The sequence below is a fragment of the Bufo bufo genome, chromosome 8, assembly GCF_905171765.1.
Source record: "Bufo bufo chromosome 8, aBufBuf1.1, whole genome shotgun sequence".
In the NCBI taxonomy this organism is placed as follows: domain Eukaryota; kingdom Metazoa; phylum Chordata; class Amphibia; order Anura; family Bufonidae; genus Bufo; species Bufo bufo.
The window spans coordinates 209415840-209442515 of NC_053396.1; the positions used below are offsets into that span (position 1 = coordinate 209415840).

At 47.6% G+C, this 26676-nt stretch overlaps 1 protein-coding gene across 4 annotated transcripts; it reads left to right on the forward strand.

Moving 5' to 3' along the window:
* Positions 1–26675, forward strand: RGL2 (ral guanine nucleotide dissociation stimulator like 2). Of its 4 annotated transcripts, none has more exons than XM_040442613.1 (18): positions 1–368; positions 537–638; positions 10574–10651; positions 13144–13307; positions 14686–14745; positions 15216–15483; positions 16586–16804; positions 17073–17176; positions 18112–18196; positions 18263–18328; positions 23183–23257; positions 23409–23441; positions 23656–23777; positions 23882–23977; positions 24059–24155; positions 24911–25174; positions 25855–25963; positions 26304–26675. In XM_040442613.1, the coding sequence occupies exons 2-18, from the start codon at positions 552–554 to the stop codon at positions 26495–26497; spliced, it is 2121 nt and encodes a 706-aa protein (XP_040298547.1). In that variant the 5' UTR covers positions 1–368; positions 537–551; the 3' UTR covers positions 26498–26675. The 4 variants fall into 4 exon arrangements, with proteins under 4 accessions (XP_040298547.1, XP_040298548.1, XP_040298549.1 ...); XM_040442614.1 differs by having other exon boundaries at positions 1–248; XM_040442615.1 differs by lacking the exons at positions 1–368; positions 537–638 and adding an exon at positions 9503–10426.
* The last annotated feature ends 1 nt before the right edge of the window (position 26676 follows it).

A 26676-nucleotide genomic window follows, 5' to 3' on the forward strand; every position in this document is an offset into this window, starting at 1 on the left:
GCCTCGCATACACCGGGGTACTGGGCACTCTCTTGATGCAGGAAGCGCTCTCTTAGAGATTTCCTGATTCTCTTCCTGCACCTCAGGATGTGACGCAAGTCAAAGGACAAGGTGAGGCTGAGCAGTGCTTAGAAGATACCTACATCGCCTCGGAGACATCGCATTCATCATCCAGTGCTGTAAGACAGGACAGATACCAGCAAGTTCTTATCTCTACAAGAGAGTCCGTCCACTTTTCACATCTTCAGGTGACCATCTTGGGACCAGGACAGGATCTGCTTCTCTGTTGTGTGCATGACCCCTGCTAACCCCGTGAGGGTGATATGTGGCCTCTGTCTGAAATGGTGGCGTTGGCTTCCTGAGCGGTGGTAAGTACACTCCCGCATAAACACTTCACACCTGCATGGCCTCCTCCCCATTTTCCCAGTTTGTTAGTGTTACCATATTGGGGGGGGGGGGGGGGGGGGGGGGGGTGCATGTTAGATTTGGCCTGCTGCCTCGTAAAGTCACCATGTTGTCACTTTCTTAACATTTAGTCTGTGGTTACACACATGATCCTGCGCACGTTGAAGACGGCGCTGGAGGAGGAGAGACGAGGACACCGACCAAGGCAAGAGTTCAAAGATGACCAGAGCGAGGTAAGGAAAAAAAATATATGAATGCATCTTCTCGATTATAATTAGGATGTCAAAACTGTGGCCCCCAAGCCTCAATGTGGCCCTCCGGTGCTGCAAATGTAGCCCTTTGCCTTACAACAAGGGTAGACAAGACGTAAAGTCTATGCTGGAGATTTATCAAACTGGTACAGAGTAGAACTGGCTTAGTTGCCCATAGCAACCAATCAGATTCCATCTTTTATTTTCCAAAGGAGCTGTGAAAAATGAAAGGTGGAATCTGATTGGTTGCTATGGGCAACTAAGCCAGTTCTACTCTGTACCAGTTTGATAAATGACCCCATATCTGAGTGCAACCTCTTTCTTCCCTCTCAGCTGTTTTGCTTTAACTCTCTTCGGGGCTTTAGTTTTTGGGATATGAACATGTCTGTCAGCCATATTAGCTCTTGTGGGCTAACTTTTCTGTCACCAGGTCACTCAAAGAGTGGGCAGGAAAACAGGACTCACAGGCTTTCTCTATGAGAGGGGGAAGCAGGACTCGCAGGCTTTCTCTATGAGAGGGGGAAGCAGGACTCGCAGGCTTTCTCTATGAGAGGCATGGTGCGTCCGCAGGGGGGGGCAAGTCGTCCCCCCCCCCCCCCCCCCCGGGGCCCTGGAAATCTGTGAACTGAGTTCTGCCTCTGCTCTGCAGCTGCTGCACTGCGCAGCGCCGCAGAGTGATGAGCGGTATCTATCAGGAGCATGCGCGCGCCCTGATGAATCACCACGGCAGTACGATGCTCCGCCCACCTTCTGGGCGGGAAAGACATTGCGGAGCCGGAGCAAGAAGAAGAGCCGCCCGCAGTGTGCCGGCCGCTTCAGGACTCCGCAACCACAGGCAGCCTGAATGAATGAGCGAGAGCGACACTAACACAGTGAGTGACAGTCAGTGTCACAGACTCGTCAGTGTGACAGTACTCCCTGAGTGCTAGGTGTGGGGTGACCAGGCGGTATATGAAGGGGCAATACTGCCTGGTATTATATGGACAGCAGATATGGCATCCTCTGGGCAGTACTGTCTATGGTCAATTCGTCCTTCACAAGCACCCTGACTGCCACCTGCTTGGCTATCAGTGAGTAGACGTCAGTCAGTGTCACAGTGTGAATACGGAGTCACTCCCTGACCCTGAGTGTTCGCTGTGGGGTCAGTCACTGATAGCCAAGCAGCAGGCAGTGAGGTGCCATGAGAGCCAGCCCTCGCAGGTGGCAGTCAGGGTGCTGGAGAAGGATGACCAGAGACAGTACTGCCCAGAGGATGCCATCTCTGCTGTCCATATACCAGGCAGTATTGCCCCTTCAATCATATACCGCCTGCCCGCCTGTATATGGCGGTATATGAAGGGGTAATACTGGTGGTAGGCCTGGTAGTCTGCAGACCATCTGCTTGTAAGTTACATATGACAAAAGCCTGGAAGCGTTCAGGTACAGAACACAACTTTTCATTTGTTGGCGACAAAATGCAAATGAACATATTGCTGAGACTATAACAAAGGGTGCAAAAATAACATAGAATTAATAGACATTCAAGTGAAATAAGAAGAATTGGTCTTTCCTTTTGTGGTGGCTTCCTGATTTAAAGTTTAGTCCCTGTACACAAACGGGGTTCCGTTCCACCCTCTTATATCTGCAGTTCGGCTTCTGCCCCTTTTATAATTCCATGTAGGAGGTTGCATTCTGCATGAAAGTTTTTTTCCCTCCAAAGCTCGTTTTTGGAAACCATTTTTTTTGTTCCACTTACAGTATAGGAAAGCATTATCGGTATCTACTGTAGCTGTCTATGAAATAAATTATGGAAAATGATCATGGGTGTATGACTAATGTGGTGCATTGAATAATGTTTACATTAAAGGCGCACTATAGTCACCAGGTCCAGAACAACTACAGCTTATTATATTAGTTCTGGTGAGTATAATCAGCCCCTTCAAGCTTTTTGCAGTAAACCCTGTGTTTTCAGAGAAAATCCAGTGTTTACATTACTGCTCCCGTGGGAGCAGGACTCACAGGCTTTCTCTATTAGTGGGAGGGGGAGCAGGACTCACAGGCTTTCTCTATTAGTGGGAGGGGGAGCAGGACTCACAGGCTTTCTCTATTAGTGGGAGGGGGAGCAGGACTCGCAGGCTTTCTCTATTAGTGGGAGGGGGAGCAGGACTCACAGGCTTTCTCTATTAGTGGGAGGGGGAGCAGGACTCACAGGCTTTCTCTATTAGTGGGAGGGGGAGCAGGACTCGCAGGCTTTCTCTATTAGTGGGATAGGGAGCAGGACTCGCAGGCTTTCTCTATTAGTGGGAGGGGGAGCAGGACTCGCAGGCTTTCTCTATTAGTGGGATAGGGAGCAGGACTCGCAGGCTTTCTCTATTAGTGGGAGGGGGGTGCAGGACTCACAGGCTTTCTCTATTAGTGGGAAGGGGAAGCAGGACTCACAGGCTTTCTCTATTAGTGGGAGGGGGAGCAGGACTTGCAGGCTTTCTATATTAGTGGGAGGGGGGTGCAGGACTCACAGGCTTTCTATATTAGTGGGAGGGGGGTGCAGGACTCACAGGCTTTCTATATTAGTGGGAGGGGGGTGCAGGACTCACAGGCTTTCTCTATTAGTGGGAGGGGGAGCAGGACTCTCAGGCTTTCTCTATTAGTGGGAGGGGGAGCAGGACTCACAGGCTTTCTCTATGAGAGGGCAGGGGAAGCAGGACTTTCAGGCTTTCTCTATGAGAGGACAGAGGAAGCAGGACTCACAGGCTTTCTTTATGTGAGGGCAGAGGACTTACAGGCTTTCTCTATTAGAGGGAGTGAGAAGCAGGACTCATAGTTTTTCTTTATAAGAAGGCAGGGGATGCAGGACTCACAGGCTTTTTTTTTTTACAAGTAAATACTGAAATCATAGAAAACTATGAATGCCTGAACTCAACTCTCCCCAACTACTATCAGCTGCCACTCTCTGAATTGCAGTTTGATGTGTGACGTATCTTGCTTCTCCTCCCCTTGTCGGCAGAAGCCTCAGACGCAGCTTGAAAAGAGAAGTGAGGTGTGAATGTTTTAACAGATGTATTTCTTCATGCTCCAAGACACCGGCCCAAAATGTGTATGTTTTTTCATTGCTGTACAGGCGCTTGAATAAGTTATTTTATTTTTCCCCTTGATTGTGTTTTCTAACTAAGCAGTAGATGTAATAGCTGGACCAGGGCAGGAAGGGGCTGGATTGTGCCCAGGGGCTGTGCATCGTCTTCAGGGAGTACGTGCTCCTCATCATGGCGGTGACTCAGGGATTGACCAATAGTGTCAGGAAGCAGCGGAGACAGTGCGTGTGTGAACAGCGAGGCCGGAGGGTGCAAGGTTACTGAAACATTTTCTCTGACTTTTTTTTTTTCCACCTAAATTTGGGGAATCTTCGGTTCACAATCCCTTGGTATAATTTGTGGCTCTTGCTAAGGACTTATGCACACAGATCCGCAAAAAAGGATGACATCCATGTGACGTCCGTGTTACGTTGTTTATTTTTTGCGGTTCCATTGTAACAATGTCTGTCTTTGCAAAACGGACAAAAATAGGACATGTTCTATTTTTTTGCGGAATGGACATGCGGACATACGGATACAGAATGCACTTAGAGTCATTTCCGTTTTTTTGCGGCCTCGTTGAAATGAATGGTTCTGAATACGGGCTGCAAAAAATACGGAACGGATTAAAAAATACGTTCTTGCGCATGAGCCCTAAGTGATGATATGGAGGGTAAGGGTTATGGAGTTTCAGAAAATTTCATCATGAACTGAGACAAGTTTGGCAGCACCGGCCCGATTCGCTGACCCAGAAGATGTGGGTTGACCTCTTTCTAGGTGGAATCCGGAGAGAAAGAGAGGAATACCTAGATTTATAATCGGCACCATAGCTGTAAGGGTCGGGGTGGCCCCTGGGGTCTGCCAATAGACCTTTGGCAGAAATCACAACCACCAAGCGGTCTATGCCCCACACTTCAGTCTTCATTCTCACTTTTCCTTGCAGAATTATTTTAGTTCTTCTTTGATCATCCTTCGAGTGCAGCATATTAGACACTGCCTAATTGGTAGGGGCTATGGCGGCACAGCGTCAACCGCTAGTCGCCGTAAAATTGAGAAATTACTGTGTTACTTTCTGGAAAAAGTGCTGGACATCAGGAATATTCACATCTACTTTCGTATTTCAAGATTATTTACTGGATATTTAGAGAAATGTACATCAAGGAACCAGTCAGGGCCATTGGCGGAGGACCAAGGACATTCCCTCGAAACGGCACATTTCATAATCGGACCGGTCAAAACAACAGGAAGGTCCAACCTTGGATAAAAGAAACTTCATTACTTTGTGACAAACTGGTCTCCAAAAATATTTTCTTGAAAATTATTTTCAAGGTTTTCATTCTCCAACTGCCGCAGAGCCGGCACTGGTCTGAGAGAGCGATCTCGACTAGACGCAGGAGTGAGGGTTGCATGGAAGAGGAGGCTACTGGGGGCCGTTCAAAAATTTGCTGCGGGCCTCAGTCAGTTCTAGGAAAACAGAAAAAAAGCGAAGACGTCTCAGAAGGACTGCTTCATGTTCTGCAGCACAAAATGTACATCTTCATATTAAATTTTTATGTAAATGAAGATTATTATTATATGGAAGTTATGAAGCAGACTTTTCATCAACATTTCTAAGATCTCTGCTTGCTGTCAGTAAAGGGGAACTTTTTTTGTTTATATCCAAAGTTCTGGAAACTGTTCAGAGCTGTATCCAGTCTAGACACCTTGGACTCCAGGCTGATACATTTTAGGGTCCATTCACACGTCCGTAGAATGGGTCCGGATCCGTTCTGCAACGTTGCGGAATGAATCCGGACCCATTCATTCTCTATGGGGCTGGAAGAGTTGCAGACAGCACACAGTGTGCTGTCCGCATCCGCATTTCCGGAGCGCGGCCCCGATCCCCGATCTTCCTGTCCGCGGCTCCCGATAAAAAAATAGAACATGTTCTATTCTTGTCCGCAATTCTATGGGGGTGCCGGCCGGGTGTATTGCGGATCCGCAATTTGCAATACACTACGGAGATGTGAATGGACCCTTAGGCTAAGTTCACACTTCAGTTATTGGATCAGTTATTTCCATCAGTAAGGCCTCTTGCACACGACCGTATGCCCTCCGAGACATACTGTCCGTGAGCGGCATTGACCGTGCGCACGGGAGCGCGCTGCACCATAGATTACAATGATGCTGTGCACGTCGGGCCGCCTGCGGGCACTCATAAGATCATATGAGTGCGAGACAATAGCCCCGCGGGAGGCCCGGCGTCCACAGCATCATTGTAATCTATGGTGCAGCGCGCTCCCGTGCGCACGGTCAATGCCGCTCTGGGACCGTATATCTCGGAGGGCATACGGTCGTGTGCAAGAGGCCTTATTGTGAGACAAAATCCGCAATGAAGCCTCCACAGAGATCAGGTGTAATGGAAAGATCTGCACCTGTTCTGTGTTTTTGACCTGCATCTAGTTTTGGCCCCATGCACACGACTGTAGGCGGCCCGTGCCCGGCCATGTGCGCACTGTATCACGGATGCAGACCCATTCACTAGAATGGGTCCACAATCCGGGAGATACGGTGCGGTACAGAACAGAGGCACGGATTAGAAGCCCACGGAAACACTGCGAAGCGCTTCTGTCCGTGCATTCACTAGTTACACATAGCTCGCCTGTAGAAGAATGTTTGCAATATACTTGCCGTCCTGGTCTTGCGTGGATCCTGGTCATGTGATTATCCTATTCCGAAAATCCAGTTTGAGTCCAGGTTCCCTGCCTGGACTATGGACGGGACATCTCTTGCAGTTCAGACTGTGCTAGTCCTTTGGTCATGTCGCTGCGTAGCCGCCCCAGCCGTAAAGAGGACCGGTCACCTCTCCTGTTTGTACTAAATACTTGCACCACCCATGAAAACCCTATGCTGTTCTGTCCCTCTGTTATTCCTTCTAGAAATGTATGAATAAGGCTAGGGCTACACCGCTATATGTGTCATGCAACAATAAGGCCCCTTTCACACGGGCGAGCATTCCGCGCGGATGTGATGCGTGAGTTGAACGCATTGCACCCGCACTGAATACCGACCCATTCATTTCTATGGGGCTGTTCACATGAGTGGTGATTTTCACGCATCACTTGTGCGTTGCGTGAAAATAGCAGCATGCTCTATATTCTGCGTTTTTCACGCAACGCAGGCCCCATAGAAGTGAATGGGGTTGCGTGAAAATCGCAAGCAAGTGCGGATGCGGTGCGATTTTCACACACGGTTGCTAGGTGACAGTCTATTCACTGTATTATTTTCCCTTATAACATGGTTATAAGGGAAAATAATAGCATTCTGAATACAGAATGCTTAGTAGGTGATCAATTGAGGGTTAAAAAAAATAAATAAAATTAACTCACCTTCTCCTCTTGTTCGCGTAGTTCCCGGTCTCTTCTTTACCTTTTAAAAGATCAACTATCGGCTAGGACCTGTGGTGACGTCAGATCACATGCTCCAATCACACGGTGATGGACCATGTGATTGGAGCATGTGATCTGACGTCACCACAGGTCCTAGCCGATAGTTCATCTTTTAAAAGGTAAAGAAGAGACCGGGAACTACGCGAACAAGAGGAGAAGGTGAGTTAAATTTATTTATTATTTTTTAACCCTCAATTGATCACCTACTAAGCATTCTGTATTCAGAATGCTATTATTTTCCCTTATAACCATGTTAAAAGGGAAAATAATAACATCTACACAACACCTAACCCAAACCCGAACTTCTGTGAAGAAGTTCGGGTTTGGGTATCAAACATGCGTGATTTTTCTCACGTGAGTGCAAAACGCATTACAATGTTTTGCATTCGCGCGGAAAAATCGCGGGTGTTCCCGCAACGCACCCGCACATTTTCCCGCAACGCCCGTGTGAAAGAGGCCTAACTTGGATGGATTTTCTGAGACGGTGGTGTCACAGCATGTCGTCACAAGTCGCAGTGGGACACCATTCATTATCAATTTAACAAATGTTGCTCGACTTTTCTGCGACAAGAAGTCGTGTAGCCCCAGCCTAAATTGACAGCCTGGTGTTACCAGTTGGGGTTGACTCTGACACTGTCGGCGTTGACAATAGCAAGCTGTGCAGGGACCCCCCCCCCCCCTTTTGACAAGGGTCATGTAGTCATATTCTAGGAGGAATATAGTTATGAAAAAGGGTGCAAATATTTATTAAACTAGACATGTCAGGAGAGGTGACGGCCGTCTGTTTAAAGGGGTTCTCCGGTGCTTAGATGTTGATGGTCTGTCCTCAGGATGGGTCATTAGTATCAGATCAGTGGGGATCCGATACCCCGCACCCTCGCTGATCGGCTGTGTCGGGCTACGAAACAGGAAGCAGAAGGCCATGTCGGGGCTGGAAACGACAGTGGATGGAGCCTTCCATCGACTACAATGGCTTTTAGCACTGACATTTGGTTTCGGACCCCCACCCATGTGATCCTACGGACAGTCCCGGAGAACCCCTTTAATGTATGATTGTCTGGGATCGGGGGAAGGGAGCTGGTACAGATTGGGACACTGAAGGCACATTTCTAGGATGTGCCATCACTGTCAGATAGGTGCGGTACCCGGTCCTGCCTAGTGAAAGGGGGGCCCCCAAAGTGAAGGAGAACACACAGTACATGCTCCATTCATCGCTATAGGAGTCCCGAAAATAAAGAAGCGCTGGGTCAGCTATGTCCAGCAGCCCCATAGCGGTGCATGGAGCAGTGGCTGGGCTTCAGTGTCTTGCTCTCCAAGCTCTGCTATTTATTGGGAGTCCAGTGAACGGAGATCAATCTGCGCATGCGCGGTGCTCTATCTTTTGCTTCGGGGGCCCCATTCTGGAGAATGGAGCGGGTCCCAGAGGTGGGACCCACATCTACCAAACATTGATGCCGTCAATGCCCCAGATGGTAATACCCCTTTAAGGTTACACCCCTGGAGCAGTGCATGGCGGGGGCCCAGGTGACGGTTAGGGCCCCTACGCACAGGAATTTAGTCTGGCCACTAAACATGTCAGCAATTATTTAAAAAAAAAAAAAAAAAAAACGCTTCTGTGTCCTGCATTGGATATTTACCATAGACTTTCCGATAACAAATGCATCAAAAACCATATGTGCAAAAAACACCATTGAAAAAACACAAAAGTGCAGAAAAACATCACAAAATACGGCCTCATGCACACGGCCGTTGTTTTGGTCCGCATCTGAGCCGCAGTTTTGGCGGCTCGGATGCGAACCCATTTACTTCCATGTGCTGTCCGCATCCGTTGCTCCGTTCCGTGATCCGCAAAAAAATAAAATAACCTGTCCTATTCTTCTCAAATTGCGGAACGCACACGGACGCCATCCGTGTTTTGCGGATCCGCAAAACACACAACGGTCATGTGCATGAGGCCTACCTGTGTGTGAATCCACATGTAGAGAGTTTAGAAAGTTCTGTCCATCTTAGGGCTCATGCACACGACCGTATGTATTTTGCGGTCCGCAAAACATGGATCCGCAAAAAAAAAACGGATGACGTCCGTGTGCATTCCGCACTTTGCGGAATGGAACAGCTGGCCCCTAATAGAATCCTTGTCCGTAATGCGGACAATAATAGGACATGTTCTATTTTTTTGCAGAACGGATATACAGAAACGGAACGCACACGGAGTAACTTCCGTTTTTTTGGGGGGTTTTTTGCGGACCCATTGAAATTATTAGTTCCGTATACGGTCCGCAAAAAAAACGGAAGGGACACGGAAATAAAAATACGTTTGTGGGCATGAGTCCTATACGAAAACCGAGCCGTACAATACGCCACCCTTGTCCAGGGGTCGTATCTGGTATTGCAGCTCAGCTCCAGTGAAGTGAATGTCATACCGCACACCACCTGTGGACAGGGGTGGAGCTGCTTCTTCTAGTCCTGGACAACCCCTTTCATAAAAACCCCAGCTGGCGGGTCACATGACTGCTGGGGGGGGGGAGATAATGGACGCAGCAGCAGAAGTCTTATAATGGCCAATAACACAACCTCCAGCTGAAAATCAGGACTTAACCCTCGAAGGAAATACTCATCTCTCCCTGCGGATTTTAACCGTGAAGTGTTTCTTCGAAGGTGGAGGATTCTTTTAAGGTCCGCCGCTAAGGGGGGGAGAAGACGTCCGTAAAGACGCAGTCATTGCTATAACAGGTTTTACTGGAGGTCGGGACCAGATGAGCCGAGCGGGCAAGGTACTGACTAATGATGGCAATGTGAAGTCTTCCTGTCTGTTCAGTGTTATTATATTTCTTATATTTTTGTGACTTTTTGGCTTTTATTTTAAAAAAATTATAAAAATGACCCAAGACAAAAACGCAGGCCCCTGCCCCGAGCGGTGGGCCCGGCCTTGTAGGTACATGCACAGTTTATGTGCCTATAAATATTCGCTGCAGGAACCGGTTTGGCAGGATGTCGCAGGCCGCGCTTTGTATTTACCTGTCGAAGCACGTGTTTTTTTTTTTTTTTGCGGAAGTGTAAACCTCAGACACCAGGTGTACGGACAGACTCCCGCCGCCGCCCTCACCCAGGATTAACCCCTTGCACTCCTTTGCTCGTTGACTTTTTACCTTCCACCTTGTGTGCGTCCCTCCCGTCCGCTCCCCCTCCCTCCACAGCTGGTTCACTTTCTATGAATGTGGCCCTGAAGTGCCTGTCATGGGGAGGTCCCTGTGTCACCTCCAGAACGACGACGTGGTACATTCTGCCCGGCAAGGTGAGGCGCGCCCCATCCGCGCGCGGTGGTGCGAGGCTTTTGGGATGAATGATGAGATGGCTGCAGGTTTGTGCATTTGCTTTCCTGCCGAGCTCGCCACAATCGGAGCGGCTCCGCGTGCTAACGTTGTGTGTGTGTTTCCTCCAGGTCTTACAGTACGAGGGAGACGAGGAGCGGGACGGCGTCGTGTACGGTGTATATCTACGAAACGCAAGCTCCCAGCAGGTAATGCTGTGTCTGTGGGACTCCAGCTGCTGTGAAACTACAACTCCCAGCATGCACACTTGCACAGAGCTTTTCCCGGAACTCCCGTGCAAGCCAATGGAGCATGCTGAGAGTTGTAGTTTCACAACAGCTGCAGTGTCCCAGAGGTTCTGACCCCTTGTCCACTTGTATATGATGTGTGCCAGCTGTCCAGTGCCAGTGTGCCGCGCCGACTCCGGGGTCCACAAGGAGCTGACATGGCGGCTAAGAAGTAATGAATATTAGGGTGACCGCTTGTGAGAGGCGGCTGAGAAGACAATGAGATGGAGGACACGTGGATCGTTGTCTAGATCGGTCTTGACTCCTCACATGGCAGATGGAGAAGCTGGAATTGGTGGAGTTTGGTCCTGAGACCCATAGAAGGTTTCTGTCTCTATGGTAAATGTGGCAGTGATGTGTGGACAGGGCAGAAGCCATCGTCATCATCATCATGAGAAGAAGACCTCTTTGCTTATATGGAAATATTTGTGCTGTTGTTGTAGCGCTCGTCAGGTACACCGGCTAAGTATGCAACATAGTGCTCGGGGGCAGGGCAGCTGATTCGTGGCCACGGGCAAACTGGCTATAGACCTTACAGAGAAATATCCTTGGGGGCCAATGCCCAGGGGGCCACCCAAGTTCTCCCCATGGCTGCTCTCATCATTAACATCAGTTATATTTGGTTCTGCTGGGGCGGTATATTGTGCTGCACTGTGGTATCTGGTTCTGCTGGGGCAGTATATTGTGCTGCACTGTGGTGTTTGGTTCTGCTGGGGCAGTATATTGTGCTGCACTGTGGTATCTGGTTCTGCTGGGGCAGTATATTGTGCTGCACTGTGGTATTTGGTTCTGCTGGGGCGGTATATTGTGCTGCACTGTGGTGTCTGGTTCTGCTGTGGCAGTATATTGTGCTGCACTGTGGTATTTGGTTCTGCTGGGGCGGTATATTGTGCTGCACTGTGGTATCTGGTTCTGCTGTGGCGGTATATTGTGCTGCACTGTGGTATCTGGTTCTGCTGTGGCGGTATATTGTGCTGCACTGTGGTGTTTGGTTCTGCTGGGGCAGTAGATTGTGCTGCACTGTGGTATTTGGTTCTGCTGGGGCAGTATTTTGTGCTGCACTGTGGTAACTGGTTCTGCTGTGGCAGTATTTTGTGCTGCACTGTGGTATTTGGTTCTGCTGGGGCAGTATTTTGTGCTGCACTGTGGTATTTGGTTCTGCTGGGGCGGTATTTTGTGCTGCACTGTGGTATTTGGTTCTGCTGGGGCAGTATTTTGTGCTGCACTGTGGTGTTTGGTTCTGCTGTGGCAGTATATTGTGCTGCACTGTGGTATTTGGTTCTGCTGGGGCAGTATTTTGTGCTGCACTGTGGTAACTGGTTCTGCTGTGGCAGTATATTGTGCTGCACTGTGGTATTTGGTTCTGCTGGGGCGGTATATTGTGCTGCACTGTGGTATTTGGTTCTGCTGTGGCAGTATATTGTGCTGCACTGTGGTATTTGGTTCTGCTGGGGCAGTATATTGTGCTGCACTGTGGTGTTTGGTTCTGCTGTGGCAGTATATTGTGCTGCACTGTGGTATTTGGTTCTGCTGGGGCAGTATTTTGTGCTGCACTGTGGTATTTGGTTCTGCTGGGGCAGTATTTTGTGCTGCACTGTGGTATTTGGTTCTGCTGGGGCGGTATATTGTGCTGCACTGTGGTATCTGGTTCTGCTGGGGCAGTATATTGTGCTGCACTGTGGTATCTGGTTCTGCTGTGGCAGTATATTGTGCTGCACTGTGGTGTTTGCTTCTGCTTGGCAGTATATTGTGCTGCACTGTGGTATTTGGTTCTGCTGGGGCGGTATATTGTGCTGCACTGTGGTATCTGGTTCTGCTGGGGCGGTATATTGTGCTGCACTGTGGTATCTGGTTCTGCTGTGGCAGTATATTGTGCTGCACTGTGGTGTTTGCTTCTGCTTGGCAGTATATTGTGCTGCACTGTGGTATCTGGTTCTGCTGGGGCAGTATATTGTGCTGCACTGTGGTATCTGGTTCTGCTGGGGCGGTATATTGTGCTGCACTGTGGTATCTGGTTCTGCTGTGGCAGTATATTGTGCTGCACTGTGGTGTTTGCTTCTGCTTGGCAGTATATTGTGCTGCACTGTGGTATCTGGTTCTGCTGGGGCAGTATATTGTGCTGCACTGTGGTATTTGGTTCTGCTGGGGCAGTATATTGTGCTGCACTGTGGTATTTGGTTCTGCTGGGGCAGTATATTGTGCTGCACTATGGTATTTGGTTCTGCTGGGGCGGTATATTGTGCTGCACTGTGGTATTGTTGGCCCCTTGTATTTATGTTCCTATCTACATCCGTTGCCCTGCCTTTTGCCAACCCAGGGCCCCATTACGTTCCCGGTCCACCCCTGTGCATGGCTGGATGGTTATATACGGTATGACATTACATGGTCTGATCCGCCTCCTCTTCTCTCCGCAGCCTCCTGTTAGAGTGTTAGCTCTGCGTGCCGGCACTGTTCCCAAGCTTATCCTCCATCTCCTGGAAGCTCGGATTCTGGGGGACGCCACCTACATCCCAGCCTTCCTGGCCACGTACCGCACCTTCACCAGTCCCCATGAAGTGCTGAGGACGCTGCTGCACAGGTGTGATGATATTGTGGTACACATGGTGCCTGTATGCGGCTCCTGCCATCGCTCCAGGGATCACCAGCAAAGTGGCAGATCCGCAAAATAGATGGCAGAGGACCAGTGGCTCCGCTCATATCCGTCCTATAGATCAGGAGCGGTCATTCACGTGTATTTTACCATTGATTTGGATTTTCTTATTATTGGATATGAGGGCCGTTTTAGGCTGGGTTCACACGGGCGTTGCAGGTGACGTGCGGGATCAGATGCGGGTGCGTTGTGGGAAAATGCGTGATTTTTCCCTGCGAATGCAAAGCGTTTTAATGCATTTTGCACGCGCGTGAGAAGAATCGGCATGTTTGGAACCCAGACCCGAACCCCTTCACAGAAGTTTGGGTTTGGGTTCGGTGTTGTGTAGATTTTATTAATTTCTCTTATAACATGGTTATAAGGGAAAATAATAGTATTCTTAATACAGAATGCATAGTACAATAGGGCTGGAGGGGTTAAAAAATAAATAAATAATAATTTAACTCACCTTAATCCACTTGTTCGCGCAGCCGGCATCTCTTCTGACTTCTTCTTTGATGATCTGTGAGGGAAAGGACCTGTGGTGATGTCACTGCGCTTATCACATGGTCCATCACATGATCCATCACCATGGGGATGGATCATGTGACAGACCATGTGATGAGCGTAGTGACGTCACCACAGGTCCTTTTCCTCAAAGAAGAAGAAGAGAAGAGAAGTCGGGCTGCGCGAACAAGTGGATGAGGTGAGTTAAATAATTTATTTTTTATTTTTTAACCCCTCCATCCCTATTGTACTATGCATTCTGTATTCAGAATGCTATTATTTTCCCTTATAACCATGTTATAAGGGAAAATAATAAAGATCAGGTCCCCATTCCGATCGTCTCCTAGCAACCATGCGTGAAAATCGCACCGCATCCGCACTTGCTTGCGATTTTCACGCAGCCCCATTCACTTCTATGGGGCCTGCGTTGCATGAAAAACGCACAATATAGAGCTTGCTGCGTTTTTTCACGCAACGCACAAGTGATGCGCGAAAATCACCGCTCACGTGCACAGCTCCATAGAAGTGAATGGGTCCGGATTCAGTGCGGGTGCAATGTGTTCATCTCACGCATTGCACCCGCACAGAAAACTCGCCCGTGTGACCCCAGCCTTACAGTTCACGACCATATTATATTTTGCATTATTTTATATTGCAGGTCATGGCTATATTACATTATATATCACAGGTTATGACGGATATACTATAGGCACTGTTTACATTGTAATACCTGACATGTTCCTCTGTTCCTCCACCTATCACTCTCCTCGCCGATGTCATCCTGTTCTATGTTGTGAGCCGTTGTGTCCTGTGCTTGCAGGTTGGAGGGCAATGACTACACTCGGGCAACTGATAACTCCTATGGAGGAAAAGATGATGAGTGAGTAGTACATGTATCTTCGCTACTCAATCAGGCCTGTGTTTTAATGTAGGGCGCACAAACTTTTATTTAGTGTAAAGGTCATATGGACAGATTGCATCACTTAAAGGGGACCTCCAGGGTCCGACACAATGCGTCCCCACTTTATCATCTATAGACACAATGGACAGAGGGGTAATTCCGGCCCCGACTTCTGGAGCTGCTCTAAAACATTATTTCATATCTCATTTCTATCTTGAGATCTGATCACTTGAAGGTACAAACCCAAAGCCTGAGGCTGCACTACTGAGACATCATGGTGACTCTTTCTGTCAGGTACAGGGCATGGACCATATAATTCACTGTAGATATCAGTGTGGACGCAGATCCTGCACCGGACAGAGGGGTCTCTGTAATGTCCTTTGTACAGTCACCATGATGGCTCTCTCCACACCCTCCCGCCTGTGACCTTGCTATGTCTCTCTCCTCAGCGTCAGCAGTCTCTTCTGCGGCTGGATGTCTCAGTATCCAGAGGACTTTATATCACTGGACCCTGGTGTGAGGGAAGAACTGTCTCGCTGCTTCTTACGACTGAAGAAAGCAAACTTGGTGCCAAAACTACAGGAGGTCAATGGCGGGCGAAAGACCGTGACCGAGGATGTCCCCTCGGCAGGAGGGGAGACCGACTACTACGACCCCTTAGATATCCTGACGTTCCAAGCCGGATACGTGGCGGAGCAACTGACCTGCCTGGAGGCGGTGAGGACGCCGCTCTCTACTCCGACTTACTGAAAGGGATAGACGCACTTTAAAAAGTTGCCATTTTTGGGGAATCGACGTTAAGTCGCTCGAACTTTGAGTGTATGGATTTCTGATGGTGCAGGAGGCGCAGGGATCCTGAGTGTAGCAAATCAGGCTATGTTCAAGCGACAAATTGAAGTCCATGTGGCTATTCACATTGCCATTTTTTTTTAACAGCTAGTAATTAGCAGCCATCAAAAATAGAACATGTTCAAATTTTGTCCAGATGGACCCTATTGGAATCAATGGGATCATTTTAAACGTCCGTTAGACAGGAGTGCACCCGTCTAACCGCTGTTAAAAAATGGGTACAGTGGTGCAAAATGACCATTTAGGGGTTAAAAAAAACAACTCACCTCATCGACTTGCACCCGAAGAGGCAGTCACTTCTCTTGATGTTGAAGGACCTGCTGAAGGACCTGCTCTCAAGCATGATGACGTTTCCTGCTGTGAACGCGCTTGAGAGCAGGTCCTTCAGCATCCAGGAAGGAGCGGCTGACTCTGCGCGTGAAGGAGTAATTTTTTAAAAGTTTTTTTAGCTTTAGGGGGCCACTATGGGGGACATCATGTATACTGCAGGGGTTGGGATTTTATAAAATAAAAAAAAGACAAAGACAATGAAAATCTGATGTGAAATGGCCCTTAGAAGTGGGCAAAACTGGTTGTTTGGTTTATTTCTCTCTCCCTATTAAAACGTGCACGCTTGGCTGAGCATGCATGTGATTGGGGGGGGGTCAGGAAAGAGAGCCAAATAAGTGTGCATGTGTTCGGGGTGGGCATAGCCGTCGACGGCTATATAAGGTGTAAGCAGCATTTACATTACCATTCCTACAGTCATGGGGGGACCCCATTTAGCTTTTTATGGGGGGGGACCTCTGTGATCTGGAGAAATTCTACTTTATATTCCAGTTCTGTGCCAGATTATCAGGCTTGCCAGATTAGAGGAATGGCACTGTTATAGGAGAGTTCATCGTTTGGTGGAGTTGTTATAAACTTCAGGTCTTTTCCAGTCTCATTTCTCACGGATATTCTCATGACTATCTTTTTCTTTCTCTTTCAGTCTCTCTTCTTAAAAGTCGTCCCGTACGAGTGCCTGGGGTCCGTGTGGTCTCGCAGAGACAGGGGAGGAGAGCACTGTGACCGATGCCACTCTGTCCGAGAGACTGTCCGCCACTTTAACCGCCTGTCAAGGGCTGTCACATCGTCGTGCGTCCAGGACGCGCAACTGAAGCCACAACAAAGGGCTAGGGTCATTGAGAAGTGGGTGCGAGTGGCCGAGGTGAGAGGGAGTAAACTCTAGCAGCTGTGGTACATTCTGGAGTATCAGACATTCTGGATTATCAGTTGTTCCTAGATAAAACTCACTTTTGAGGTTAGAGATCCTTTGGGAAGAAAGCCCAAAGTCCCATAATGAGAATCTCTGAGCTGTGTCGGGTCCCGGCCCCGTAGTCATTGTTGGTCCAAGGTCATAGATTTACGATATTCTGACACATATTTCTATGACTTGTCTGGAGATCTCCTCTAAATGACCAATTTCCTTTCTTCAGGAATGCTGGAACCTCAGGAACTTCTCCTCCGTCTATGCCATCCTCACGGCCTTACAGAGTACGTCTGTGCACCGCTTAAAGAGAGTGTGGGCAGAGACGTCCAGGTAACGGGGAAACCAGAATGGTTCCTGGTGGCCATTTTTCCAGAGTTTAGATGATGGACGTGTTTCTATACATGGAGCGAGGTGTTCTTCAGAGCACAGAATGGTTCCGCATGGCTATATTTTCAGAGTTTAGATGATGGATGTGTTTCTATACATGGAGTGAGGTGTTCTTTAGGGCACAGAATGGTTCCACATGGCTATATTTCCAGAGTTTAGATGATGGATGTGTTTCTATACATGGAGTGAGGTGTTCTTTAGGGCACAGAATGGTTCCACATGGCTATATTTCCAGAGTTTAGATGATGGCCGTGTTTCTATACATGGAGCGAGGTGTTCTTCAGGGCACAGAATGGTTCCACATGGCTATATTTCCAGAGTTTAGATGATGGATGTGTTTCTATACATGGAGCGAGGTGTTCTTCAGAGCACAGAATGGTTCCGCATGGCTATATTTCCAGAGTTTAGATGATGGACGTGTTTCTATACATGGAGCGAGGTGTTCTTCAGGGCACAGAATGGTTCCGCATGGCTATATTTCCAGAGTTTAGATGATGGACGTGTTTCTATACATGGAGCGAGGTGTTCTTCAGGGCACAGAATGGTTCCGCATGGCTATATTTCCAGAGTTTAGATGATGGACGTGTTTCTATACATGGAGCGAGGTGTTCTTCAGGGCACAGAATGGTACCTCGTAGCCATATTTCCAGAGTTTAGATGATGGACGTGTTTCTATACATGGAGCGAGGTCTTCTTCAGGGCACAGAATGGTACCTCATGGCCATATTTCCAGAGTTTAGATGATGGACACGTTTCTATACATGTAGTGCAGTATTTATTAGGGCACACACTGGTTCCTGGTGGCCATATTTCCAGAGTTTAGGTGATGGACGTTTCTATACATTCAGTGCGGTATTTAACAGGGTTGATGTCCACAGGGAAATCCAGCGCAGTTACCAGGACATGAGCGAGGTGTTTTCTGAGAAGGACAATTACACCCGGATGAGGGAGCTGCTTTTCCAGGTGGGTGGCCGACCTCCTGTCCTCTGCTGAGGTAACAATTCATCATATAACTAACTTCTTGTTTAGTCTCAGGACGCTTCTGATGTAACCTCCAAAAAACACTCTCCCCGTGCCAGAGACCCCCGAGCCACGGTAAGAGATGCCATGACTCCCGTATTGTAGGGATGGGAGACGTTCCCTCCTACATAGGGCCATACACAAGATACACTGCTCAAAAAAATAAAGGGAACACAAAAATAACACATCCTAGATCTGAATTAATTAAATATTCTTCTGAAATACTTTGTTCTTTACATAGTTGAATGTGCTGACAACAAAATCACACAAAAATAAAAAAATGGAAATCAAATTTTTCAACCCATGGAGGTCTGGATTTGGAGTCACCCTCAAAATTAAAGTGGAAAAACACACTACAGGCTGATCCAAATTTGATGTAATGTCCTTAAAACAAGTCAAAATGAGGCTCAGTAATGTGTGTGGCCTCCACGTGCCTGTATAACCTCCCTACAACGCCTGTGCATGCTCCTGATGAGGTGGCGGACGGTCTCCTGAGGGATATCTTCCCAGACCTGGACTAAAGCATCTGCCAACTCCTGGACAGTCTGTGGTGCAACGTGACGTTGGTGGATAGAGCGAGACATGATGTCCCAGATGTGCTCAATTGGATTCAGGTCTGGGGAACAGGCGGGCCAGTCCATAGCATCAATGCCTTCGTCTTGCAGGAACTGCTGACACACTCCAGCCACATGAGGTCTAGCATTGTCTTGCATTAGGAGGAACCCAGGGCCAACCGCACCAGCATATGGTCTCACAAGGGGTCTGAGGATCTCATCTCGGTACCTAATGGCAGTCAGGCTACCTCTGGCGAGCACATGGAGGGCTGTGCGTCCCTCCAAAGAAATGCCACCCCACACCATTACTGACCCAATGCCAAACCGGTCATGCTTGAGGATGTTGCAGGCAGCAGAACGTTCTCCACGGCGTCTCAAGACTCTGTCACGTCTGTCACATGTGCTCAGTGTGAACCTGCTTTCATCTGTGAAGAGCACAGGGCGCCAGTGGCGAATTTGCCAATATTGGTGTTCTCTGGAAAATGCCAAACGTCCTGCACGGTGTTGGGCTGTAAGCACAACCCCCACCTGTGGACGTCGGGCCCTCATATCACCCTCATGGAGTCTGTTTCTGACCGTTTGAGCAGACACATGCACATTTGTGGCCTGCTGGAGGTCATTTTGCAGGGCTCTGGCAGTGCTCCTCCTGTTCCTCCTTGCACAAAGGAGGAGGTAGCGGTCCTGCTGCTGGGTTGTTGCCCTCCTACGGCCTCCTCCACGTCTCCTGATGTACTGGCCTGTCTCCTGGTAGCGCCTCCATGCTCTGGACACTACGCTGACAGACACAGCAAACCTTCTTGCCACAGCTCGCATTGATGTGCCATCCTGGATAAGCTGCACTACCTGAGCCACTTGTGTGGGTTGTAGACTCCGTCTCATGCTACCACTAGAGTGAAAGCACCACCAGCATTCAAAAGTGACCAAAACATCAGCCAGGAAGCATAGGAACTGAGAAGTGATCTGTGGTCACCACCTGCAGAACCACTCCTTTATTGGGGGTGTCTTGCTAATTGCCTATAATTTCCACCTGTTGTCTATCCCATTTGCACAACAGCATGTGAAATTGATTATCACTCAGTGTTGCTTCCTAAGTGGACAGTTTGATTTCACAGAAGTGTGATTGACTTGGAGTTACATTGTGTTGTTTAAGTGTTCCCTTTATTTTTTTGAGCAGTGTATTTAATTGTGATCCAATGATCCTTCCCCTTTTCTCAGAAGAATCAGACCTTGGGGGGGGGGGATCTCATTATACACGGCCATTTTAGGGTATTTCATCCATACAGACATAATGTAGATTACTACAATGGCCTGAGAGGAATCCAGTATTGTGAGCAGTCATAAATCTATATAATAGTGCTACAAGGTTGGACATATACAGTTGCGTTCAAAATAATAGCAGTGGGTTTAAAAAAGTGAATAAAGCTAAAAATCCTTCTGATAGCTTTTATTTCCATACACACAAATGCATTGGGAACACTACACATTCTATTCCAAATCAAAACATGAAGAAAAATATATCAAATTTGTGTTGTTCCTCTAAAAAAAATTGAAGAAAGGTGAATATTAGACTGTTCAAAAAAAATAGCAGTGTTTGTATTCTTCTTTACAAACTCAAACATTCACTATATAAACTGAGAAATGTTTGAAGATTTTGCTTTCCTTTGAATCACTTCACTAATACACTGCCCGTCCAAAAAAAAAGTCGCCACCAAAAATATTTCATTGGGCCGCCTTTAGCTTTGATTACGGCACGCATTCGCTGTGGCATTGTTTCGAGAAGCTTCTGCAATGTCACAAGATTTATTTCCATCCAGTTTTGCATTCATTTTTCACCAAGATCTTGCATTGATGATGGTAGAGTCTGACTGCTGCGCAAAGCCTTCTCCAGCACATCCCATAGATTCTCAATAGGGTTAAGGTCTGGTGGTGGCCAGTCCATGTGTGAAAATTATGTCTCATGCTCCCTGAACCACTCTTTCACAATTTGAGCCCGATGAATCCTGGCATTGTCATCTTGGAATATGCCCGTGGCATCAGGGAAGAATAAATCCATTGATGGAATAACCTGGTCATTCAGTATGTTCAGGTAGTCGCTAGACCTGACCAACTGCAGCAATCCCAGACCATAGCACTGCCCCCACAGGCTTGTACAGTAGGCACTAGGCATGATGGGTGCATCACTTCATCTGCCTCTCTTCTTACCCTGATGCGCCCATCACTCTGGAACAGGGTAAATCTGGACTCATCAGACCACATGACCTTCTTCCATTGCTCCAGAGTCCAATCTTTATGCTCTTTAGCAAATTGAAGCCTTTTTTTTCTGGTTTGCCTCACTGATTAGAGGTTTTCTTACTGCTACACAGCTGTTTAGTCCCAACCCCTTGAGTTCCCTTCGCATTGTGCGTGTGGAAATGCTCTTACTTTCACTATTAAACATAGCCCTGAGTTATACTGTTGTTTTTCTTCGATTTGATTTCACCGTTTAAGTGATCGCCGATCACGATCATTCAGGATTTTTTTCCCCCCCGACACATTTCTTCCTCGAATACGATGGGTCCCCACTATCCTTCCAGTTTTTAATAATACGTTCTTAACCCAATTTTAGTAGTTTCTGCAATCTCCTTAGATGTTTTCTCTGCTTGATGCATGCCAATGATTTGACACTTCTCAAACAGACTAACATCTTTTCTATGACCACAAGATGTGTCTTTCGACATGGTTGTTTAAGAAATGAGAAGCAACTCATTGCACCAGTTGGGGTTAAATAACTTGTTGCCAGCTGAAAGATAATCGCCCATGCAGTAATTATCCAATAGGAGGCTCATAACTATTTGCTTCGTTAAATCCAGGTGGCGACTTTTTTTTTTGGACAGGCAGTGTATTTAGTTGTATAACCGCTGTTTCTGAGAACTGCTGTACATCTGTGTTGCTCGGAGTCACCACCTTCTGCCCATGTGAACAGGTATTCCAGCCCAGGATGATCGGACTACATTCCACAGTTCTTCTCTATTTCTTGGTTTTGCATCAGAAACTGCATTTTTGATGTCACCTCACAAGTTTTCTATTGGATTAAGATCTGGGGATTGGGCCGGCCGCTCCATAATGTCAATCTTGTTGGTCTGGAGCCAAGATGTTGCACGTTTACTGGTGTGTTTGGGGTCGTTGTCTTGTTGGAACACCCATTTTAAGGGCATTTCCTCTACAGCACAAGGCAGCATGACCTCTTCAAGTATTCTGATGTATTCAAACTGATCCATGATCCCTGGTATGAGATAAATGGGCCCAACACCGTAGTATGAGAAACATCCCCATATCAGGATGCTGGCGCCACCATGCTTTACTGTCTTCACAGTGTACTGCGGCTTCAATTCAGTGTTTGGGGGTCGTCTGACAAACTGTCTCCGGCCACTAGACCCAAAAAGAAGAACAATCTTACTTTCATCAGTCCACAAAATGTCTCTTTAGGCCGTCAATGTGCTCTTTGGCAGATTGTAACCTCTTCAGCACATGTATGTTTTTCAACAGTGGACTTTGCGGGGGCTTCTTGCAGATCGCTCGGCTTCACATAGGCGTCTTCTAATTGTAACAGGACTCACAGGGAACTTTAGACCTTCTTTCATCTTCCTGGAGCTGATTGTTGGCCGAGTCCTTGCCGATTTGGCTATTCTTCTATCCATTCGAATGGCAGTTTTTCTCTTCCTTCCACGTCTTTCAGGTTTTGGTTGCCATTTTAAAGCATTTGCGATCATTTTAGCTGAGCAGCCTATTATTTTCTGCACTTCATTATATGTTTTCCTTTCTACAATCAACTTTTCAATCAAGGTACGCTGTTCTTCTGAACAATGTCTGGAACGACCCATTTTCCTGAGAATTTCGGAGAGAAATGAACTGTAACCAGCATGTACAACATTTGCCGCCTTCCTTCCTTTTTTTTAAAAAAAGGCAATAATTGCCATTTGTTTTTCACAGAATGAATGACCTCACTCATTGAACTCCACACTGCTATTATTTTGAACATGCCCCTTTAAATTAGTGATTCAATTACACAGAATCTGCAGCATTCATGTCATGACTGTTGGATTTCTATTACTCTACTACACCTACTAGTAAATTATTTGCCATGTAGAAATATAATTTCTACCAAAAACAGTGATTGATCAGGTTAGTGATGTCTGACTGCTATTATTTTGAACACAACTGTAATAGTGCCATACAAACTATACTACTGCAGCCAACATGATGTAAGTTTGGACCATGATAAGGGCAGGGTTATGGGGACCATCCTTTTTTACCTCTAAAATCTAGACCTCCATGTTTTTTTGGTCACTACTCATGGAGTAAAACCTCATGATTTTGTTGTCTTCCTCGGTGACAGGGGGTCATCCCGTACCTCGGAGTCTTCCTCACTGACCTCGTTATGCTGGACTCCGCCATCCGGGATCATCTGGAGGTGAGTCTTCTCTTCCCTTTCTTAACTTTAGGTCAAGAAGTGAAGGGTAATATTTCATATAGTCCCTGACTGGTCGTCACTGTGGCGGTCATTGTTTGCTCGCCGGGCGTCCTTCTTCATGTTTTTCTAATACCAATCCTGTCGTTTTCAGAACGGATTCCTGAACTTTGAGAAGCGCAGGAAGGTGAGAGCCTGGACTTATACTGGAGGCTTATGTGTAGTGTTATTAAAGGAACACTCCGGCCATACTGATGCAGTGTCAGGGACGGGCTCTTTGTTGAATCCTTGTGTCATGCTCCGCCCCCTCAGGGATGCACCATTGTTACCTATATAAGCCCTCCCGACCCTGAAACCTCCATGTTTAGTCCTCCTATAATGACTTTCTTTCTCCTCATCAGGAGTTTGAGTCGCTTTCTCAGATCCGGCTCCTGCAGACCGTCTGCCTAGGATATCGCCTCACTTTAGATCCGCACTTCGTCGGCTGGTTCCAGAGACTGCGTCTTCTCAGCGAGGACGAGAGGTAAGTGTGAACAGGAGCCTCTAGCCAAAAATACAGTCTTAAAGCGGCGGTCAGGAGGGTTTTGGTGCTAGAAGTTGGGTGATGTCCGATTATTACTTTCGCAGTTACCGATTGTCATGTGACATTGAATCAAACCAAGATGCAACGGTAACCCCACCGGCACCAGTGAAGCCTACAGTGATCATCACACACTGCACGGAGTGAGTAGTAGGTCGGATATATATGGTGGCATGTTATCAAACTGTTCCTGCTCTGCTGACCATGTTCTGGTTTTCTCACAGTCTTCTGGCCTCTATTGCGGCGCCATTTGGACCCAGCATGCACCTGGTGTCCTGGGACACGCCCTGCGAGCGGCTGCTGACTCCAAGCCTGAGCCCGGTACGGACTATTTTGGTGGGATAACAAGATTTTTTTTCCTTTCCCTGCATAATTAGATACCAGAAATTACAATCCACCCTCTGTAGCTGCGGAAATATCTCCCCCAGTATAGGACTTGACATCTTCTTTAAAATGGAGGTGATAACTAAGCACGACAGGGTAAGGCCAGGTCCACACAGCAGCTAATTTCTGCCGCTTTGCAGATTTGACCCATTGAAAAGCGTGAAATTTGCAGTAATAATAACGTGCATGCTCCTATTCTGTAAGTCTCTGTGGATTTGTGCAGAGTCCGCACTGCCAATCTGCAGAAATTCCTGCACATCTCTCTCCTTAGGGTATAGTCACACACAGAAAATAGAAAACCCATTTCATTCGTTAATTTGAATGGGGCTGTTTTGGCGACAAGCATGTCGAGTTCTTCAAGCCTCATTCAGATGAATAGGGGAGTTGCATAAATTTCTGCACCAAATCTACAATGTGTAATCCCGGCGAATTTACTGCAGAGATTTCTGTGACAGAGGATTACAGAAATCCATGTTTCCAGTCGCCATGTGTTCGTATACAAGGTGAATGTAACCTAATGCCTCGGACACAAACCGTGCAGAAAGTGGCAGAGGAGAAACGATGGGGGAGATTTACCAAAACTGGTCAAAAGGAATTCAGATTGCCCAAATCTGACATTTTGTGGGACAGGAGGTCACACTTGTGTTGTATATTGAGGATTTCTTTCTCCTTCACGGCTCCTCTCTAATTAGCAACAGAAAAGCCCTTCAGTTCCGACCCTGGATACACAAAGCTCCCCCAAACCAGCGCACAAAGGCTTGCTGAGCCCGGTAAGGACACACAGACGTTCTGCATCTTGTGGCAGTCCGCTGAATGTGACGCTGAATGTGCAGCACAGCGCCTCTTCTGAGAGCATCACCGAGCAGGGAAAATTTCCTGACCCTGCAGCAGACTTCCGCATCATTCGAGCACGGGTGGAGCCAGCAGAGAAGAACAGCGTCTACAAGAGCGTGCGGGTGAGGAGACACTATCATCGCAGGGTACAGGGTCTTCTATAACAGCGTCATCTTGAGGGGCAGGGTCTTCTATATCAGCAGCATCACGGGGAGCAGTGTCTTCTATAACATGTCATCCCTGAGTGCAGGGTCTTCTAGGGGTGCATGGCCTTCTAGAACATGGTCATCTTGAGGGGCAGGGTCTTCTATATCAGCAGCATCACGGGGAGCAGTGTCTTCTATAACATGTCATCCCTGAGAGCAGGGTCTTCTATAACAGGGTCGTCTCAGGGTGCAGAGTTTTCTAGATCAGTAATGCCAAACCTGCTGCCCTCCGGCTGTTGTAAAACTATAACTCCCACCATGCCCTGCTGTAGGCCGATAGCTGTCCAAGCATGCTAGGAGTTGTAGTTTTGCAACAGCTGGAGAGCCGCAGGTTGGGTATCCCTGTTCTATATCATCACGGAGTGCAAGGTCTTTTAGAACACAGTCATCTCAGGGTTCAGGGTCTTCTATATCATCATGGGGAGCAAGGTCTTCTATAACATGGTCGTGCCTGTAGAGTCTTCTATAAACAGGGTCATCTCGGGGTGCAGGGTCTTCTATAAATCATGGGGTGCAAGTTCTTTTAGAACACAGTCATCTCGGAGTGCAGGGTCTTCTAGAAGATGATCTATAAATTATGTGATTTTATCTCCCAGATCAACAGTCAGGAGAAGGCTCCCACAGTGATTGACAGGATCGTCCGGAAACATCACACGATACTCCAGGGGCCACAGGAACTTGTTCAGTTGTTGCCTGGGAATAAAGGTGAGATCCTTCAAGGTTTGATGCTTTGCAGATACTGAGCTGTGTCCTGGAGCTCCTGACCCTGATGCAGTTACACTTGACTCAACCTAGCAAAATGGGTGGTGGGAAACCCTTGTTTTTTTATGTAGGGTTGGGGTCCACATCTCCCAAACATTTGTGTATATCCTGTGCCATACATTTCAGAGAATGTAAAAACCCTTTACTGGTAAGTGCTGGCACCATTAACCTGCCCATATGCAGAACATTCCTGAGGCCAAAGCCAAGAAAACCTTTTTGAAGAAAAATGATGAATAAAAGCCGTTTCTTGGACAATAACCACATTAATCTCTGCTCCCCACAGAGCTGGTCATCCCGGGCACCGCCAACGTCTTCTATGCCATGAGCTCAGCTAGCCTGGATTTCCTGGTCCGTCCGCAGCATCTCCCCACCGTGGCCCATCAGCATGAGGCACGGCCCCATCTGAAGGCACAAATCCATGCCACCTACCCCAAAATGAAGACCAAAGCGGGAGACTTTGCAAAGTCCCTCTTCTAGAATCTACATGTAGGACTGACGCTACATCAGGACGCTTCCTGTCATGCTGGGGGCTTGTTCTTCTTAGTCCACAAGCCCCTGGACACGACACTTTCCTTGCTCTGCACTGACACGGTGAGGAGACTGCACCTTCTTTTATCGCACTGTTACAGCATCAAGAACATTCTATGGCTGACGTG

Coding starts and splice junctions, on each gene's coding strand:
- RGL2 (XM_040442613.1), top strand. CDS start 552: ATGATCCTGCGCACGTTGAAGACGGCGCTGGAGGAGGAGAGACGAGGA. Junction 18,197..18,262: donor TGAGGGAGCTGCTTTTCCAG/GTGGGTGGCCGA, acceptor CTTCTTGTTTAG/TCTCAGGACGCTTCTGATGT. Junction 23,442..23,655: donor ACTTTGAGAAGCGCAGGAAG/GTGAGAGCCTGG, acceptor TCTCCTCATCAG/GAGTTTGAGTCGCTTTCTCA.